This window comes from Artemia sp. Qi Xiang Cuo, chromosome 10 (assembly GCF_049724085.1).
Source record: "Artemia sp. Qi Xiang Cuo chromosome 10, ASM4972408v1, whole genome shotgun sequence".
Lineage (NCBI taxonomy): Eukaryota > Metazoa > Arthropoda > Branchiopoda > Anostraca > Artemiidae > Artemia > Artemia sp. Qi Xiang Cuo.
Window position 1 is genome coordinate 66,650,234 of NC_142803.1, and position 21,160 is coordinate 66,671,393.

General features: G+C 34.1%; 1 protein-coding gene across 1 annotated transcript; it reads right to left on the bottom strand.

Annotated features, from left to right (window-relative positions):
• Nucleotides 1-2,912: 2,912 nt before the first annotated feature.
• LOC148948067 (uncharacterized) lies at nt 2,913-8,387 on the bottom strand. Its single transcript, XM_089095683.1, is given in 2 exon segments — nt 2,913-4,829; nt 8,233-8,387. Coding segments are annotated over 2 exon segments (1,545 nt in total). The 5' UTR covers nt 8,354-8,387; the 3' UTR covers nt 2,913-3,405.
• Between the last annotated feature and the right edge of the window lie 12,773 nt (nt 8,388-21,160).

Genomic DNA, 21,160 nt, shown 5'->3' on the forward strand with positions numbered 1-21,160 from the left:
CGAGTAATGAGTGAAACACGACTGATGCATTAGGATGCAAGAGTGGTTCTGAAACAGAAGTTATTGAGTCGGCTAGCGCTGACCCTTCTATTGTCAAGCGGGGCAATAGCCAAAACACGTTTATATAACCCATCAGCCTGCGTAGATTGACATTGGTCGTAAATTCTTCATGGGTCATATTTATAAGTGTTGTCTGGTGTTGGAGGCAGATGCTCCTTCTTCTAACGGCTTGCTGAACGTGATAAGCCCGAGGAAAGACAAGGATAGGTCCTTCATTTCTCAAAGATGAAAGACTCAGCATCCATGCGTTCTGACCAAGTTGAGGGAGATCTTCTGGTCCTTCGACTCACTCATATTGATCATGACTTTGGTCGTCCAGAACTTCACTGATTTGTCTTCTCTTAGCCTTTTTATTTTAGAAGGACTGCTGTATTTCTATCGAAAAATAATTTTTTTTTCAATCTGTAGGTTTGATGGCACACGAGTTCAAACTCCTCCAACTAGTGTTCAAAATTAAACACACCCAGAGGTAACTTGGAAGATCTGTTTAGGATTAGTACAGTTTTTACAATGAGCATCGGTGGTTTGGGATAGTTATCGTTCGTTACAAAATAACGCATTCCCCAAACACCAAAAACAGTTTTGCGTAAATACAAGTTTTAACGAAAATGTCAAAAAATAATCTCAATTTTCAAGATTATTAGTTCAAAGTTACCTTTTTTAAGATACCGTACTATGCAGTTTTTAACGTACCTTCGGACTACTGCTTTGCCCAAGGACTTATAATAGCCGAGAAAAACTTTTAAAAACTTTCGAACCCTCTTTTCATTATCCCACATGTCCCCCCCCCCCAAGGAGACCTCAGTTGTAACTAATTAGTATAAGAATTTCTCAAAATAAATAAAGTGAAATAAGCATACAGCTATAATTAACATAGGAATATTCATCTTGCATGAGTATGTATTGGAAGTCTCATTTTACGAAACACAAAGAAACTCTCGGATTCATAACAATTCAAAGGTTCAGGTCCCACTCTCAGGGAGTTAATAGAGCAGGAATTGCAAAAAGTACTTTTGCCATTCTTCTGTAACAGTCAGGCCACAAAAATGGACTTATTTGAAGCAGCTAGAAGAGTAGTGATCAATATTCACAATGATCTTTCAGCGAAAATTCATTTTAATAATAAACATCACAATTTAGCTAAATAAGAAAATACTAGAAATTACACAACTCAGTGCCATATGACTTAAATGAACAAAAAATACAGCAAAAGACACATGAACTTTCAATGCGTGGATATAGCACGATATATTCTAGCAATAAATGATCTAAAACTGTTGAATAAACTATTAGATTCAGACGAATTCAACTGTTCGGTTCCCAATTCCAGACTGTACAAAGGCAGCAGACCAGCAGGCAATAAACAAGAGATAGACTTGCAGCGCTCTTATTATTCTTCTGCCACAAAGCTGGACTCATTTTGATGCAGATAGAAAACTAATAAACGACTTTTACAATTCTATTTTACAACAAAACAGTTTTATCAAAAAAATGATCACAATTTAACTGAATAAGAAAATACTAATTTATATGTCACTTTAAGTCAGTACCATATGACTTAAATGAACAATAAATACAACAAATGAAACATAAAATTTTAATTCGTAGATACACCACGAAATATTCTAGTAATAAATAATCTAAAAAACATTCTCATGCAAACGTAAAATGGGATCTATTACATGCAAACTAGTCGATGTTACAATGGGGGGTAGAGTAAATTCATACTGTTTTACATATTAGGTAATTTCGAAGACCATACTACCTTTCTATGACGATCAATAAAAGTTCGAATAGGGATATATCCTTCTGCTGATCAGCAGTATTTCTCAAATGACGGTCACTGCGCATGTAACCAAAATATCAAGTATTTTTGTGAATTATAACTGTCTAATAAAAGGATTTATCTCCATTCAATCTCTTATTTATTTTGCATATTTGAAATATTTTACGGGCACACGGTCTTGACTCAATAATTCAGTAGCAGAAACAAATATGATTATTAAATGCTTTTTCAAAATATATGTTACAATATGTTTATAAAAATATTTATTAAAGTAAGGCATATTATCCAAACATGCTTGGGATTTGTTTTGAAACAAATGGAAAACAAAAGTTTTTTGTTTCTAAAGACTCACTCTTTTTTTTAGAATGAGTTGTCTGAGAGAGTAAGCTAAATCTGTTAGCACCTTTAAGTTTCATTTAACAATCAAATGGTGCCCGTTTTTCTGAGACTGTTCTTGAAAGATCGGAACAAACAGTCAGGCTCTAGCTTGAAGAGCAAGGTGTTGAGGAGGGAGGAGCACTTCGTATAAAGAATAATTTCTCTTCGTTTTTAATTTTATTGTTTATCATTACTTTAAATAGAAAATAAACTTGTTTTTAAAAATTTAATTTCTGTTCGTTTTTCAAATAATAAGATTAAATCTGCTCATACTCCTTGAAGTAAATTCCCTTCTTCGTGCAAGAAAAACTCTTCCGTGAAAATTTTGTCCAACATAAAGTACACCGCAACCCGTCAACCCGTAAAGTACACCGAAACCCGTCCTCACTAAAAATTGCCCCTCCCCGTAAAATTTCTTGCAGACGATGCAGCCTGAAAAATCAAAAAGAAAACTTTAATTTGAAAGATTTTAGTTTCTAATCTCCCGAATTTCTAGGACTATTACATCAATACAATCAATCCTAAGAAAAAAACAAATAAACACGCATCCATTATCTATCTTCGGGCATAAATAACAAAATTAAATATTTTTTTATATAATATATGAAAGCTTATATAATCGTTTTCTCATTTACACAAAATCTGATGATGTGTTTTTTTTCAAGATTTCTTGACGTTTAGGGTGTTTTCCAAATATTTAAAAAATCGGTCAAGTTTTCTTAGGCTCTTAAATATTGATTGGTAAAACGAAACTTATTGAATCATATATTTGGAAATGGCATAATAAGCTGATTCTTTTAATGTATTTAAAACTTTTAATGTTTTTTATTTATATAAAAATTCCGTTTGTAAGAGTTTTGGGTACTATTGAACCTAGTCGCTCCTTACTTACAGTTTTTTACCACGAACTGTTTGATAAAGATTCGCTCTTTTCCTAGAATGAGTTGTCTGATGATCATTCAAATGGTATACTCTGAAATTCCAAATGGAAATTCATTTCCAAATGGTTTTGGTAACGCTAAATAGCATAAGTATGAACTCTTTGGTGTCTAATGAAACTGCTCTGATCAGTAGAACTCTTCTAAAATTCATCAAATTTATATGGTCTCTCACATGTATGCACTCTTCGGTTCTTATTCAAAGAGCCTGATTCTGAAAAACTCGGCTGACATAAATTACATTTATATGGTTTTTTCACCTGTATGTACTCTTTGGTGCCTATACAAATTGGTTGATGTAGAAAAACTCTTCTGACACGTATCACATTTATATGGTCTCTCACCTGTATGTACTCTTTGGTGCCTATACAAATTGGTTGAAGTAGAAAAACCCTTCTGACATGTATCACATTTATATGGTCTCTCACCTGTATGTACTCTTTGGTGTATTTTCAAATGGGTTGGTGTAGAAAAACTCTTCTGACATCTTTCACAATTATATGGTCTCTCACCTGAATGCATTCTACGATGAGTATTCAATGAGAATGATTGAGAACAACTATTCTGACACGTATCACATTTATATGGTCTATCACCTGTATGTACTCTTTGGTGCCTATACAAATTGGTTAATAGAGAAAAACTCTTCTGACATGTATCACATTTATATGGTCTTTCACCTGTATGTACTCTTTGGTGTGTTTTCAAATGGGTTGGTCAAGAAAAACTCTTCTGACACATGTCTCATTTATATGGTCTCTCACCTGTATGAACTCTATTGTGAGTATTCAATTTGCCTGATTCAGAAAAACCCTTCTGACACATATCACAGTTATATGGTCTTTCACCTGTATGTACTCTTTGGTGCGTATACAAATTGGTTAATAGAGAAAAACTCTTCTGACATGTATCACATTTATATGGTCTTTCACCTGTATGCACTCTTTGGTGCGCATTCAAAGGGCCTGATTGAGAAAAACTCTTGTGACATATATCCCACTTATATGGTCTCTCACTAGTATGTACTCTTTGGTGCCTATTCAAAGAGTCTGAGCTAGAAAAACTCTTCTGGCACAACCCACAATTATGAAGTTTTTTTTCAGTCTGTATTAATTGAAGTTTTTTGAATTTTCTCGGCTTTTTACTAAATAATCCCCTATTCAAATATGTTTTCTGATTATTTAAGTCTTTTGCTACAGTTTTAGATTCAAATAAATTTAAGAAGACGCTTGTAGATGGATCCTGTGGGGAAACTAGCGATACATTCCCCTGCATGTTTAGTTCAGAAACTTTTTTTGAAAAGTGTCCTTGTAATAAAAGATGTTGTCTCATATCACCAATGAATTCTCGTAAACATATAGGACATCTTCTTCTTTCCCCCATTCGGTGCTCCAGATTGTGAACTACAAAATCTCTGTAATCATGAACTACAGCTGGACAGACAACACATTCTATCGGTGAAAGTTCTTCACAGCCAGTGTCTATGTGAAGATCTAGCAATAAAAAGGATTTCTCTGCTTTTCCACAGGAATCACAACGCCAGATACCTGCTGTTAATTCTTCTATAGCCCTCTTTGTGAGTTTCCTCACCATAACAATCGGTTTTGGGCCTGAGACTTGCGGTGGAGTAACACTATCAGAACAGCCCGTGGTAGAAAGGATTGCCCCTGAAATAAAAAAACAAAATATATAATTAAATAAAACAAAAAGAGATCAAATAAACAGAGAGAGATCAAATAAACAGTAAGAGGTCAAATAAACAAAAAGAAATCCTAGATGGTTAGAAGGGTTTTAACAAATAATTTATTCTATTCTTTTCTTATTTTAATTTTTGAGATACATTTATTGGCAAGTTTTACTGGAAAAACTTGCAAATTCAATATATAGAAACTTTCTGAATTAAACAAGTAAAAATTTTCTTTTAGAATGTTTACTTACAAGAATCATTTCGCGGCAAAATTATTGAAAGTCTAAGGGCCATTGCAGCAATACAATCGGAAGCAGCTGTAATTAAAAGCGAAGTTCTGAGGATGGACATATGTAGGAAAATTATCAGATGTCTCCTTTTTTCTCTGATTTTTGAACAAACTTATATTTGTGCTAATTTCGGATTTTTGTTTACGAATAGCATTTCTTTGAAGGATATTGACTTTATTTTTATATTTATTCACATTAATTATTTTTGAGTATTTGGGACGCTCGTTCAAGACACAAAAATTTCGGAGCACTGATTTCAGCCAAAAATTCTTGTGATAGAAACAGCCTTAATATTAACATATTTGATGACAAGTAGGTTCTAAGTACAGCTTAATAGTATATAAAAATAGCAATAAAATATTTGCAGATTCCTTTTTGTTATTTAGCTCCGGAGACAAACATTCCGCAATTACGCTACCCTCAAACCAATCAGAAATTCTGCATATTTAAACAATTCAAATAAAAATGCTGTCTTCCGGGTATATGGCTACAATTTATAACAAGTTGTCCAGTAATAATCACAAAAACTATAACCTGTCAAAGACAATATTTCTCCCTTCTTATTACACCCAACCTTAAATTCATTCTCTAATATTCTTACTAGTCGTTCTAAAAAGTGACAGGAAGAATCAAAAAATTAAAGAGGATTAAATTAAAAAATAGACTTGTTTAATTAGAGAAGACAAGCATTGAAAAACAAGAATAAAAGGTTTTGTCATTACAGAAATTATACAAAAATTTGAGAACTATGTTTTCAGTGTTGACTCTGCTGGCAGTCTGGTTAGCTGGCAGTTTCTCGCTAGAAAAGTGCTCAGGAATGAAACTGAAGCAAAAAATTTGACACTAAATTTTTGGAGAATAAAAATTTTTTTTATGACATATAAAGTTGAATAATAAAATTGGATATTCCTAGTGATGAACCTAACCAACTGAAAAAAAACGATGCACAAGAAAAGATTCAACAATACCATGCTACGCTAACCTGTCCCTGAAGATATTAAAAAAAAACTAAAGCAACAATTGAGGCTTAAGCTATATCAATACAATTTTCCTGTAGTGTTTATTCCAGTACAGCCAGCAGTATTTTTTTCTTGTGTCACTACAGTTCTTTTGGAAACACGTTTTCAAATTTTCCATTTGGGTCAAAAGGTTTTGAATTACTAGGTTGTTACAACTAGAACAACTACGAGGGGATATTATAATTCTCCAGTTCTAAGTTTTTTGACAATGGCTCAGTGATGTATATTTTACACTTCCTATTCTCACTATAACCTAATTGCACCCAAAAAACATATTTTTCTGTTTTTCTCTTTGAATAAAATTAGTTTATTTTATTATTACACCTCAACCCAATTATTTAATTACCACACAAAAAAAGAGAAATCTCTAGGCAGCGCTTGCTTTGACCATCCTGATCCAAATTTGCCAGCTGATACTCCCTTTTAAGCATCAACAAGAACAATAACAATAAGGAAGTCTTTTTATTAATATAGTTAAATTATATATTCGAATTAATATTTTTACCCTATGTTCAATGGCCGTACTAAGCAAAAAATAAATATATAAAAGAAAATAGACTAATATTTAAAAACTACCATTAAAACTAAAATGAAAAACTTTAAAACAGTCCCACGTCCTTACTTCAATGAAGTTCAATCAGGACTGATAAATAAAGCAAGATGAAATAAGGCAATTCATTGAATTGAAAAAAAAAATTAAAACACACTTACATTAAGAATCTCACATAAAAACTGGACATTAAAAAAAGAGAGAAAATATTGACCCAGCAGTGCTATATTATTAAAGAAAAGACATTTAAATAGGAAAAATGAAAAAAACAAAACAACTTTGCTTTGCCTATGCTGTGCTGGTGCAATGTTTATGTAGCTTAAGAGAGACAATTAAACCTTAAATGAATCTCACAAAAAGCTTTTCTTCTCTCATTTTCCGCACTTTGAAATAGTTATAATGAATTTCATACCAATGCTTTATTTTTTTAGACTATCATGCTGTTTCACATTTTAGCCTTAAAAGAAAAAAGTACTGACACACCAGAGTTAGATTATCATGGCAAAGACATTTGAATCTGCAAAATAAAACTTTACTATGCCTGCGCTTTGCCACTGCAACGTTTTAGTAGCTTAAGAAGGGCAAGTGAACTGTAAATAAATCTCACGAGAACCGCTTTGGCTCCCATTTTCAAGTGTTTTGTATTTAAATTTCTTTGATGCATTTTCCTAGGAGTGAAAACGCAAACTTAGCCTTAATATATACGTTTGGCAATGCTAGTCAAATGCTTTAAAAAGTGAAAAACTATCAACAAATTTTCTGATTGAAAATGATTTCACAACAATGTTAGTTTCAAATATACCTTCACTATCTAGTTCTGGGGAGTCTGACTCCAATGGCAAAGTGGAAGACCCAGGTGAAATACAGACATATAGATTTTGAGACTCAGATCACAAAGTAGAATTATAATTTTCTGTGAGCGTTTTGGTATCACTTGGAGAAGTATCCCGAGCTTCTAGGAGAAAGAAAGATAAAAGAACTGAGAGATAATAATAAAACTGAGTATTCTCTTTAATTTACCCAGAATAAATAAAACTCACAAAAAAGCTAAAAATATGGAAAATGAAACAAAACAATAGGCGTAAACAAATTCCTCAATAGTTTGATTATTACAACACCAACTTGTAAAATTATAATTTTATTCACAGATTTTGTGTCAAAATAATTTTTAATTGATTTTTATAAAGAAATGCCTGGAGATAACAGATGTATTCTTACTCAGGACCATTTTCTAGAAATAAAGTGGAAAGAGCAATAGCGGTTTACACACTGTGTGTAAATCCAAAAATGAAAAAAAGTCTAGTGAAAATTTTTGATCTTGCAATTGTTCAGTTTTAAATTTTAATTCATGTTTATTGTTTTGCAATGATTTGGGATAGAAATTCAGCCTTCATATAGAAATTTTGAAATAATACTTGAAAGCTTCATACAATATTTCTTCTTGTATCAAAAAAGGAAAAACGTCTTCAAACATGATCATCTCTTATTAAAACTGATTCTACAACATTATAAGTTGAATCAAACCTTCGCCACTGCTATACCCATCCTTGGGACCCAATTCAGACGCTAAAGGGGAGTTTCTGGCTTGAGGATTCACAGGTAGATTTCGATGTTCAGGTGATAGAGTACAATCTGTAGTTTCCATGGGTGTTTTAGTGACAACTTACGAAATAACTTCAACTCCTATAACCAAGCAAATATAGAGACAAAATAAAAATAAAACGCTATTATAGCTTATTCACATTAATTTACCAAAAAAAATAAAGGCAAGACAAAAAAAAAAAAAAAGAGAAAAAATTGTAAAAAATAATCAATGTGAAAAAAAATTTTGATAATTAATTATTTATTTACCCTACAAATTTTATCATTAACATAATTAAAAAATTATTCTCTCTTAGAAAAAAGAAATGTCTAACAACCTGAAGTTTCAGTCATTTGATTAAGACTTAAATTTCTAATGAAATGTAGATGAATTTTAATTTGTTTTAGAGAATATAATCCAATCCGACATTTACTGATCACTTCCATTCACATGAACAATACTTCCATTCAAACGAACAATAATATCCACCTCTGTTCACATTACTTTCTTTGGTTAAAATTACAATAAAGAAATTATTAAACGAAACTTCTTTTCTTAAAAAATGTTTACTAAATAATCCAATCTTTACAATAATATTAAATAAAGTTAACACATACCTGCTACATGCTGAATAATAGAGAACTTCCACCAATAATCGATATCTGTACTAATAGTGGGACAAAGCGTGGGAGCTATAGAGGGGGGGGGGAGGGGATATGCATAGAATAAAATTGCTAAAAAACAAACCTAAATTAAAAATTCAAAAATATTTCTCTTTTTGTTCTACCATGCCTCTTTCTGCAAACCCATTAATTAAAAACCTTAACTCTGATTTTTAAAAACAAGATCGAAACTTGGTTCCTCTTTGTTAGTCTTCTCTAAATAATGGCCTGATAATAAATTTATACACAAATTAATCCTCTTTCCTTATAGCCCAATATATACCTAAAAAGTTATTTTACCACTCGATCAATCAAGTCATTCAGTATAGCACAGATCCTATATTAAACTACTTATCTTCTTAGTTTGTAATTCATATTTGTGGGTGATTAAGTAAAAATTTTATAATTTGAAATGATGGCCTAGGCCTAGAATTAGGGTTCTTGAGAAGGAAACATGTTAAGAAAAAAAAAATCACTTCATAATATGCAGAATAATAGTAGTTATCATCTTTTGGCTTGGATTCTATTATACTTTACCCCCAACCATTTTACTACTGTGCCAATATATAGCCCAAATTCATGCCAGTGATTGAAATTGAATCAACCCATGGCAAAAAAAAAACAAAATGCAAAAATATATGGGAAAAATAGTGTTTTAACTGATAAAATTGGGTATGCAGACTTTGGTAAAATTAGCTTAAGAAGGGCAAGTGAACTGTAAATAAATCTCACGAGAAACGTTTTGGCTCCCATTTTCAAGTGTTTTGTATTTAAATTTCTTTGATGCATTTTCCTAGGAGTGAAAACGCAAACTTAGCCTTAATATATAAGTTTGGCAATGCTAGTCAAATGTGAAAAACTATCAACAAATTTTCTGATTGAAAATGATTTCACAACAATGTTAGTTTCAAATATACCTTCACTATCTAGTTCTGGGGAGTCTGACTCCAATGGCAAAGTGGAACACCCGGGTGAAATACAGACATATAGATTTTGAGACTCAGATGAAAAAGTAGAATTATAATTTTCTGTGAGCGTTTTGGTATCACTTGGAGAAGTATCCCGATCTTCTAGGAGAAAGAAAGATAAAAGAACTGAGAGAGAATAATAAAACTGAGTATTCTCTTTAGTTTACCCAGAATAAATAAAACTCACAAAAAAGCTAAAAATATTGAAAATGAAACGAAACAATAGGCGTTAACAAATTCCTCAATAGTTTGATTATTACAACACCAACTTGTAAAATTATAATTTTATTCACAGATTTTGTGTCCAAATAATTTTTTATTAATTTTTATAAAGAAATGCCTGGAGATAACAGATGTATTCTTACTCAGGACCATTTTCTAGAAATAAAGTAGAAAGAGCATTAGCGGTTTACGCACTGGGTGTAAATCCAAAAATGAAAAAAGTCTAGTGAAAATGTTTGATCTTGCAATTGTTCAGTTTTAAAATTTTAATTCGTGTTTATTGTTTTGCAATGATTTGGGATAGAAATTTAGCCTTCATATAGAAATTTTGAAATAATACTTGAAAGCTTCATACAATATTTCTTCTTGTATCAAAAAAGGAAAAACGTCTTCAAACATGATCATCTCTTATTAAAACTGATTCTACAACATTATAAGTTGAATCAAACCTATGCCACTGCTATCCCAATCCTTGGGACCCAATTCAGACACTAAAGGGGAGTTTCTTGCTCGACGATTCACAGGTGGATTTCGATGTTCAGGTGATGGAGTACAATCTGAAGTTTCCATGGGTATTTTAGTGACAATTGACGAAAAAAATTCAACTCCTATAACCAAGCAAATATAGAGACAAAATAAACTTAAAACGCTATTATAACTTATTCTCATTAATTTACCAAAAACAATAAAGGTCAGACAAAAAAAAAAAGTCAAAAGCAAAAAAAAAAAAAAAAAAAAAAAATTTTAAAGAATAAGCAATTAGAAAAAAAATTTTGCAAATTACTTCTTTATATACCTAACAAATTTTAACATTAAACATAATTCAAAACTGATTCTCTCTTAGAAAAAAGAAATGTCTAAAAACCTGAAGTTTCAGTCATTTGTTAGACTGAAATTTCTAATGAAATGTACATGAATTTTGATTTGTTTTAGAGAATAGAATCCAATCAGCCATTTACTGATCACTTCCATTCACATGAACAATACTTCCATTCACATGAACAATAATACCTATCTCTGTCCACCCTAAATTCTTTGTTAAAATTATAATTAAGAAATTATTCAACAAAACTACTGTTCTTAAAAAATGTTTACTAAATAATCAAATCTTGTCAATAATTTTACTTACAGTTAACACATAACTGCTACATGCTTAATAATAGATAACTTCCCCTGCTAATCAATATCTGGAATTATACAGAGGGACTACGCGTGGGAGCTATAGAGGGGGGAGGGGATATGCCTAGACTCAAAGTGAAGGAAAACCAAAATAAATTAAAAATGCAAAAATATTTATCTTTTTGTTCTACCATGCCTATTTCTGCAAACCCATTAATTAAAAACATGACCTCTGGTTTGTAAAAACAAGATCAAAACTTGGTTCCTCTTTGTTAGTCTTCTCTAAATATTGGCCTAATAATTAATTTATACACAAATTCAGCCTCTCTCCTTATAGTCCAATATAGACCTAAAACGTTATTTTACCATTAGATCAATCTAGTCATTCAGTATTGCCCAGATCCTATATTAAACTACTTATCTTCTTAGTTTGTAATTCATATTTGTGGGTGATTAAGTAAAAATTTTATAATTTGAAATGATGGCATAGGCCTAGAATTGGGGTTCTTGAGAAGGAAACATGCTAAGAAAAAAAAAATCACTTCATAATATGCAGAATAATTGTAGTTATCATATTTTGGCTTGGATTCTATTATACTTTACCCCCAACCATTTTGCTAGTGTGCCAATATATAGCCCAAATTCATGCCAGTGGTTGAAATTGAATCAACCCATGGCAAACAAAAAACAAAATGCAAAAATATATGTGAAAAATAGTGTTTTAACTGATAAAATTGGGTATGCAGACTTTGGTAAAATTATTATTTCACCTATTTTGTGTAAATTATTTATTTTATATAATTTACCTATTTTACATAATTTACATATTATGCTGGTATGCTACATATTTTATAATACCTTGATATTTTCACAGCACAAAAGCAAAAAAAAGGCTAGCAGAAATAGGTTTGCACATGAATTTGTCTTGTGTATAGCTGTATTACCTGGTTTTAAAAGGCCATCTGTCTGACTTCAGTCTCTTGTTATCAGAACAGTAAAGTGTATTATAATAAAAGTAATTATAATTTAAAAATGGTAAAATATTATCTGAAATAAAATCATATTAGTTCTGGGAGCTGTTAAAGACAGAAAGGGATACAAGCAGGATTAACATATGACAAACAAGAAAAAAAAATGAGGGTAATGTCAGTCAGTGCACATAAAAGAAGCAAAGATGACATAAGCAAATGCTGTATCAGGAACTTCAACCAAGCCATCTTCAGTACTCAAGAAAAAGAAAAGGAAAGCTAACCTTTTGAAGTAAATCTTAACAGAGAAGAAGACTGAAACAAACATACCAAGCCAGAATAAATGAAAGACGGGTCACCAATTAGAATGGGCAAGAATTCTCGGCTTGTTGATTGACTTAGCTTGCTTACTGACCTAATCATAGGCAGCACAATCGCGCTGCCTAAGTAAAGAACGATGTTGTTGTAGAAACTTCGAAAAGGGCTCATTCGATTGGAAATTGGAGTGGCTTGTGCCCTTTTCAATAGTCCAAAAGTGATTGGAAGACAATTGACACCCCTTCCACGCCCACCATTTGCCCAAACACATCCATTCAAAATTTTGATAGCCATTTTGTTCAGCATAGTTGATTTCCAGATGGACAACATATTTTTGAGGAGGACACTCCCCAAAATCACTCACGGCAAGGGTTGTAAGTTATGCCTCGGGAGCAATTAAGATTTTTTATAGAAAGGATTGCCGTAATAACTTCAAAAAGAGCTCATTCGATCAGAAATTCAAAGGGCTAGTGCCCTTTTTGATAACCAAACGTGATTAGGTCAACTAACCCCCCTCTCACGGCCAACGTTGACCCACCTCCCTCAAGAAAAATTTTCCGAGATCCAGTTTGTTCCACGTTGTTGAACTTTCTGTCCATTAGGTTTGTGTGGAGGACAACCCCCCCCCACAGCCCTCAGGGCAAGGGTTATATGTTATGCCCTGGGGGAATCTAAGGTTTTCATAGAAAACGTTGTCATAGAAACTTCAAAACGGGCTCATTCGATCCAAAATTGAAATGGCTAGTGGCCTTTTTAATAGTCAAAAGTGATTGGAAAGCAACTAACACCCCTGCCACGCCCACCCTATCTCCGAAAACATCCCCTAAAATTTTCAGATAGCCCTTTTGTTCCATGTAGTTGGATGTTTTAGAAATTATATCTTTGAGCAGGAAACTCCTCCCAGAGTAGTCAGGGCAAGAGTTAAAAGTTATGCCCTGCAGGCATATAAGGTGTTTACTGAAAGTTTTGTCGTAGAAACGTCAAAAAGGGCTCATTCAATTGGAAATTCAACTGGCTAGTGCTCTTTTTAATAGTCGAAAGTAATTGGAAGGCAACTAACCCCCCTCTCACACTCAACTTTTCCCCAAACACAGCCAATTAAAATTTTTTGATAGCCATATTTTTCAAAATATGTGAACGCTTTGGACATTAGGTAGTTCCGGGTCACCCCCCCCCCCTCCCCGCCCGCACAGCGAGGGGTGGCAGTTATGCCGCAGGGGCCGATAAGGTTGTAATAGACAACTTTGTCTTAGAAACTTCAAACAGAGATTAGTCTCTTGGATATTCAAATGGCAAGTGCCCTTTTTTTACAGTTCAACGTAATTGGAGGTCAACTAACCCCCCACACGGTCACCAGGTCCCCAAACACACACAACTATATTTTGATATAGCCAATTTTTTTAACATATTTAAAAATTCTGGAAATTAGGTCTATAAGGATGGCGGCCCCCCACAGCCCTCAGGGCAAGGGGGGTACGTTATGCCGTGGGGGCATATGACGTTTTTATAGTTGTTGTACATACTTCACAACGGGCTCATTCGATTGGAAATTAAGAGGGCTATGGCCCTTTTGCATAGTCAATAGTCCACAGACGGAAAATCCCCCCCCCCAAACCCACCATTTCCCAAAACACATCCAATCGAAATTTTGATATATTCATTTTGTTCAACATAGTTGAGAGTTCTGGAAATTAGGTCTTTGAGGATGACGAACTCCCCCCCCACACCCCTCAGGGCAAGGGTTGTAAGTTATGCCGTGGAGGCATATATGGTTTTTAATAGCCGAAAGTAATCAGAAGGAGAATCCCCCCCCCACGCCCATCATTTCCCCAAACTTTTCCGAGCCACATTTAGTTCAGTGTAGTTGAAAGGTCTGGAAATTAAGTCTTTGAGGATGACAACCCTCCCCCATAGCCCCCAGGAAAAGGGTTGTAAGTTATGCCTTTGGGGCATTTAACGTTTTTATAGAAATTTTTGTCGTAGAAGCTTCAAAAAGGGCTTATTTGATTGGAAATTGAGAGGACTAGTGCCTTTTTTTTATTACTCAAAGTGATCAAAGGGCAAATGTCTCCCTCCATACTTATCATTTCCTCAAACCCTTCCAATCAACATTTCGATATAGCCATTTTGTTAAGCCTATCAGAAAGGTCTAGAAATTATGTCTTTGAAGATAACAAATCCCCCCAGCCCTCAGGGCGAGGGTTGTATGTTGTGCCCTGGGGACATAAAGGGTTTTTATACTCCAAAACCCTTGGAGTATAAACCCTGGTCATATATACTCAAAAGGGAGCTCATTGGATTGGCAATCAGACGCTCTAGTGCCCTTTTTACGAGTCAATGTCATCAGAGAGCAGCTACCCTCTCCACCCGACACACACGTCAGGTTGTCTTGAAACGCGTCTAATAGAAATTTTGACAAAGCCATTCCATTCATAATAGTCTAAATATCATATAACAAGGCTTTTGGGGTGAATCAAACCCCACAGACTAGGGGCAAGGGTTGTTAGTTATGCCTAGGGGGTATTAAAGGTTTCTATGGAAGGAATGGTTGTTTAACTTCAGAAGAGGCTCGGTCTTTCTCCCTGAAAAGACTATGTAAATATAAACAAACAGAAACTAATCAAAAAAACCTTTTGCACAAAATAAGTTTTTTTAAAAAGTAAAGAACTCCATTAAACAAAAAGTTAGCAAAAATAAATGTTTTTCTTTCATAACTTTAATAAATCAAATAATATTAACATTTTGCTTAAACATTTTGAGACCCAAAATAAACAGAAATTAAAATAAGTCATACTCAAAACGAGCGGAAGTTAATCTGATTAGGGGTGAAAGCCCTAGGCTTACTAAAAGACAGAATATAAATTTTATTTTACTGAAAAACTCTTTCTAATGTTTTAGCTTTTATTAACTTTATAAATCAAAATTTTTTAATATTTTAATTATTAAATATCAGTATTATTTATATTAATATGACAACGCACATTTTTTTCAGCAAATTCATCTGATTTTTTTTTCAGTAAAGTACAAATTATATTCTAGCTTTTAGAAAGCACAGGACTTAGAAACCTAAACAGGTTAATTTATGCTCAGGTTGAATTTTACTAATTTTAAGTTTTATTTCTTTTGGATTTTATTTGCTCAATAACAAAGATTTGTGGTAGTCGTATGTTTGATAAATTACTGGATTCTATTTTTGTTCATTTTTGGTTTAATGGAGTGATTTACTTGTTTTTTAAACTTATTTTTCTCAAGAAGTTTTTTTTGTTTAATTTTCATTAAAATTGTGGTCAGATTATATTAATTTAAACTGTGGAAAAATGTTATTTGAACCCTTTAATTTTAAGATTTTGTAAATTGGATACATAGGAATATCTCCAGTATCTCTATTTAAAGGAGGATCTGTATTTTATGTATTGTTTATTTTCAACTATCTTCCTAAAAGAATGTGGGAAGCCATTTGCTACAGATGTGGGAAGCCATTTGCTATAGATGCGGGAAGCCTAAGATTTGCTTCAATTATCTTATCAAACAGAACTAAATGATCTGAGTTCTCAACAAAATGAAGGGCTAGAGCAGTGTCAATATCCTCATTTTTATTTTAAATTTCATATCTCAGAGAAATCTTTCGTTCATGCAATTGTTCCCCTGGGAGCCAGTGTTTATTCCCCCTGGACAATATCCCCTGTTGAGAGTTCCCCCTCTCCTGTGGAAAGTCTCCCACAATTATTGCTTGACAACAGCAACTTGATGTTGTGAAAATCGTATACATGACTATTGACAGAATTTGTGAGATAAAACATCTATTTCTACTTATATTATACTGAAGTGTCATTTTAAGCAGATTTACTCAGTGTGTGAACTTACTGACCTTGACTTTGAAGCTAGTGATATTTTATTTTCTATCCCCAAGGGGATTAAGCCTTTGCTTGCTTTGTGTTTAAACTTTTTTATTTTTTTTTAAATTTAAACAAACAAAACAAAGGTAATATATTTGGAGTACTTCTATTTTCTTCCAAATTTACATGGTTGACAATAGTGCACAATTGCCAAGCACTATATTTCTATAATGCCATAGATTACCTTAGCTCAATCGCATTTCCACCTATTTTAGGAGATAATCTGTGTTGAAGAAAGTAACATCAAACAATCAAGAGGCCATATTGGTACCTGCAGGAGCTTAATCTTTAAACTACTGGGGATAGGTGATTTGAGTATTGCACTTCCCACAGTTACCTCTAGAATTTTCAAGGCAGTAATTATTTGGGCTAACAATAGTGTTGCTGCTAGAGAAGTGAAAAAAGCCAAATAATGTCTACAGAAAGACCAGCTAAATGGAAACAATTATCATCATAAAAATCAAGTGAAGACAATGGCCCCGGTTGTTAAATCAAATTATTGCCAGATTCATCTGAGTTGAACTGTGAGAACAGTGTCAAGTGGCTCTGCATATTGTTTGCGGGTATACTGATAGCAAAGTACAACCTCATTAAAGGTTGAGGGATGGAAAAAAATTTCATTGGCTGTGTCCATTCCGTGAAAGCACTCTGCATGCCTGATAGGCTATATCAAAGGAAGATAATAACAGTATTCTGAGTAGTGTTGTCAATAACTCTATGAAAGCACTAAAGGAAGATATGGATGTCCTTGTTGATGTACTAAAAGTAGACTATATTGAAGAGAGTTTAAGCAAAATGTGCACTGTTCAGCAAATGTAGACTGAAGTTGAGAAGTTAAGGGCTGATACTACATGTTTGAAGCAGCAGTTTCCAACTGAACAAGTTGATAAGAAACTAGATGAGTCAATGACAAAAGACAGACACCGTCAATGAAGGAAGAACAATGTCATAGCCTTGTGTGTACCCAGAAATCCTTTGCACAACCATGATCAGCAATGTAAATCTGACGTTGTTTTTATCAAACACTTCCTCTTGCATAACTATTCAATAGACACCAAAGTTTTTAATGTCCAACAACTTAGGCCAAAGAACCCAAGCACATGAGGATAAAAAAGGGACAAAGGGACGCATAGCTGGTATAAAGGGACACCAGGAGATGTGGACTCTGTTTTGCTGTAGCCTGGAACTGTCTTCTGTCTCCACTATGTATGATCTGGGGTTTCCGTGATTAGATATTATTTTTGCTTTTGGCCAGAGGCTGTTTGCTTTTTTCTGGACATAAACTTGGTAATTCAGTTGTGGCTCAGGTAGTGGTTTTGCAGTCGTATCATGATAGGATTTCTGTCTTTCCTGTTCCCTTTACCTGTGTTGTAGGGAGATATGGAGTGGGATAGTTTTGGGTCTCAGCTGACACTATGTTGATGGCAGGAATGACTTCTGTTAGCGACTCAAGTGGCTCTGCCACATGAGTCTATTTCTGTAAAGTTCGGCAGGTGAGGCCTGACTTTCAACTGGGCTGTTTATATATTCTAGTATTGCAATATGTGGGTCCCTTCCAGCTTCCTTTAGCTTTTGCTAGCATCTATTTGCAAGTTTGAACCAATTTTTCCACCAGACTGATCTTGGATAAATGAGACTGAGGTTTTCAGATTGATTCCCTATATTTGTACAAAGTCACTGAACTCCTGAGAGAAAAGTTGAGAGCCATTGTCTAAAGTCATTAGCTGAGGGATTCCAAAATGTGCGAAGTTAGTGTTTAGTTTGTCAATGATAACGGCTTATGTCTTACTTGGTAGTTTATCTATTTCAAAATATTTGCTGCAAATATCAGCAGTTATGAGAAAAAAGCTTTTGTTCCACTCAAATAGGTCAATACAAGTATGTTACCATGGTAGTGAGGGTGTCTGGTTACTAATCAATGGCTCCTTTTGAATGTGAGGATAATTTTGCACATGCTTAAAATTTTTGGAGGACGGTTTTGAGGTCTGTGTTTATTCTTGGCCATTACACAATCATTCTGGCATGCTGCTTGGTTTTGTCAATCCCCAGGTGTGCTGAGCGGAGCTAGTGAAGTATGTTGGCTCTGAGAAGATGGGGTTGAACAATTCTTTGGCCTTTTAGAGCTAGCCCATCATGGATTGCTAAATGGTGTCTGATATTCCTGAATGGGATAGCCTGTGTTGGAAATGACTGGCATGTCATAGGCCATCCTTTGTGTTTGAGTTCCATGAGTGTTGAACATCTTCCTCTGTCTCATGGTGGTCTCTTCATCAATGCATGCAAATAGACTTTGATTTCATTATACATTTGGACATCAGTATCTGGCAACAGAAGTTGGGAGTGCATCTGGTACCAGAATATCATGTGTCCAAAATATTTGACTTTGTCTTTGGCAAATTTGTATTTTATACTGTTTAAATGAACTCCTTTTTCTCCAGCTCATCTAAGAATGGCTTTAAGCCTTTGGTTATGCCCTTTGTGATTTCTACCATATACTAGAATATTATCCACAAGTATTCTAATACCTTCTAATCCTTCAAATGCCTCTTCCATTTTCCTCTGGAACTTGTCATGTGGAGGCACCACACCAAAGGGGTATTTCTTCCTTCTGTATCATCCATAGATGGCACTGAAGGTTGTGTAGTAGAAAGATTGCATGGAGAGTGGCAGTATCCAGTACCCTGAGCAGGCATCTAGCTTGCTGAATACTGCTCCACCATCAAGCTCAGCAACAGCATCTTCAAATGTTGGGACTGGGTAGTGGGTGCATTTTATCACCTTGTTCAGGTCCACAGGGTTGATGCATAGTCTTATGCCTCCATCCTTTTTTTCAGCCATTACCATGACCTTAACCCAATCTGTTGGTTCACTGACCTTTTCAATGATGTCAAGACTTTCTAGCTGTTCTAACTTGTCTTTGAGCTTCTGTTTCAGAGCTAGTGGTATTTTTCTAACTGGATGTACTCTGGGCATTGTGTTGTCCTATAGATGTATTTCACATTCTGTTTCAAGTTTCTCTTTGCCCTTAAACACATTGCAATATTTGATTACTGGTGACTGTTTAATGTTCAGGACAAGCTTGATCAGGAGGGAATCTGAAAATGTTGAACTGGAGTAAAATTTTACAGGGATCAGTAGAGGAGCAATGGGAAAATTACTTAATTTACTTTACTTAGAATCCAAGACAGCAACTATTATGTATCTTACAGGAGAAAGCCAATGACTCTTCCATTACATGACAAAAGAAATTAAGAAGCAGCTCAGCAACAAAAAAAGATCTTGGAAGCAGAATAAGAAGTTCAAAAGAGCAACAGATAAGTTGAGAAACTTAACCAAGAAACTTTACCAGAACCATGACACAAGCTAAAGAATGCCAGCATAATCTAAAGAAATTTTGGCAATATGTGTCATGTAAAAGTCCTGGTTAGTGATCAATATCTAAGCTAACTAGTTCAGGAGCTGAACTAACAGATGTCAAAGAAATTGCAGATGAATTTAGCTGCCAGTTTCAGTCTGTTTTTAGTAGCATATCACATACAGACCTACCCAGTATTGAACCAACAAAAATCCACCATCCAATGGAGCCCATTGAGATCCATAGTTCAAATATTCTCAAACAACTTAAATTGCTAGATGTCAAAAAATCATTTGGACCAGATAGGTTACATCCACGATCTTCTAAAAGAAGTTGCTGAGAACATTGCCAAGCCACTCTCCCAATTATTCAAAATCTACCAATGTACCAAGAAAGTTCCAACAGATTGGAAAACAGCATGTGTAACCCCTTTGTTTGAAAAGGAAAATTCCGCCAGTGCAGAAAACTACAATCTTATAAGCAGAACTTCTGCTGTTGCTAAAAGTCGGGAAGGAGTGATAAATGACTCTGTCATGAAGCATTGCAAACTTAATGTGACACTATTGCAAAGACAACATGGTTTTCAACCAGGAAAGTCTGTAGAAACAAAATAGCTGGAGAAAAATTATGAGATGATTTTATAACAAACTTGATTGATCAGGGCTTAGCTGTGTAGGTCTTGCTGCTTGGCCTTGCAAAAGTATTTGACAAAGTCCCACATCAACACTTGAACAAAACCCTCATCTTATGAGGAACTAATGCAGACATTGTGGGATGGATTTCAGCTTTTCTTACAGATAAAACAAGACAGTGAGGCTTTTTAGTAATGAAGGAGAGTCAATCCTCTCTGAGTGAGGTTTAGTCACCAGTGGTGACCTGCATGGTAGTGTCTTGGGACCTACCCTATTCAATATCTATATAAAGGATATTTTTCATTTAACTAGACATTGACTATCTCTATGCTGACAACTCAAAGTTATTTAGTGCAGTCAATCATGAGTCACTACAAGCAGATCTTGACCATATTAAAAACTGAGCAACAAAATGGCACATGAGCTTCAATATTGACTGATGTAGTGCTTTTAATTTTGGCAAGTCCAACCCAGGTTTCAAACATAATATGGTCAATCCAGCTGTAAAGAACATTCAATAGCTGCAAAGTGTGGATGCAGAAATAGATCTTGGAATTGCTGTTGGAAACCAGTGTAAATTCCATTCAAACTGCAAGAAGACTTTGTCTTATGCAAGTTCTGTCCTAGCACTCTTAAAGAAAAATAGGGTAAAGCTACTGATGATTTAGCAGTGCAATTTTGGAACCCCTGTCGAAATTTTCCTTCAAAATGGAATAACTCTGCTTAGTCA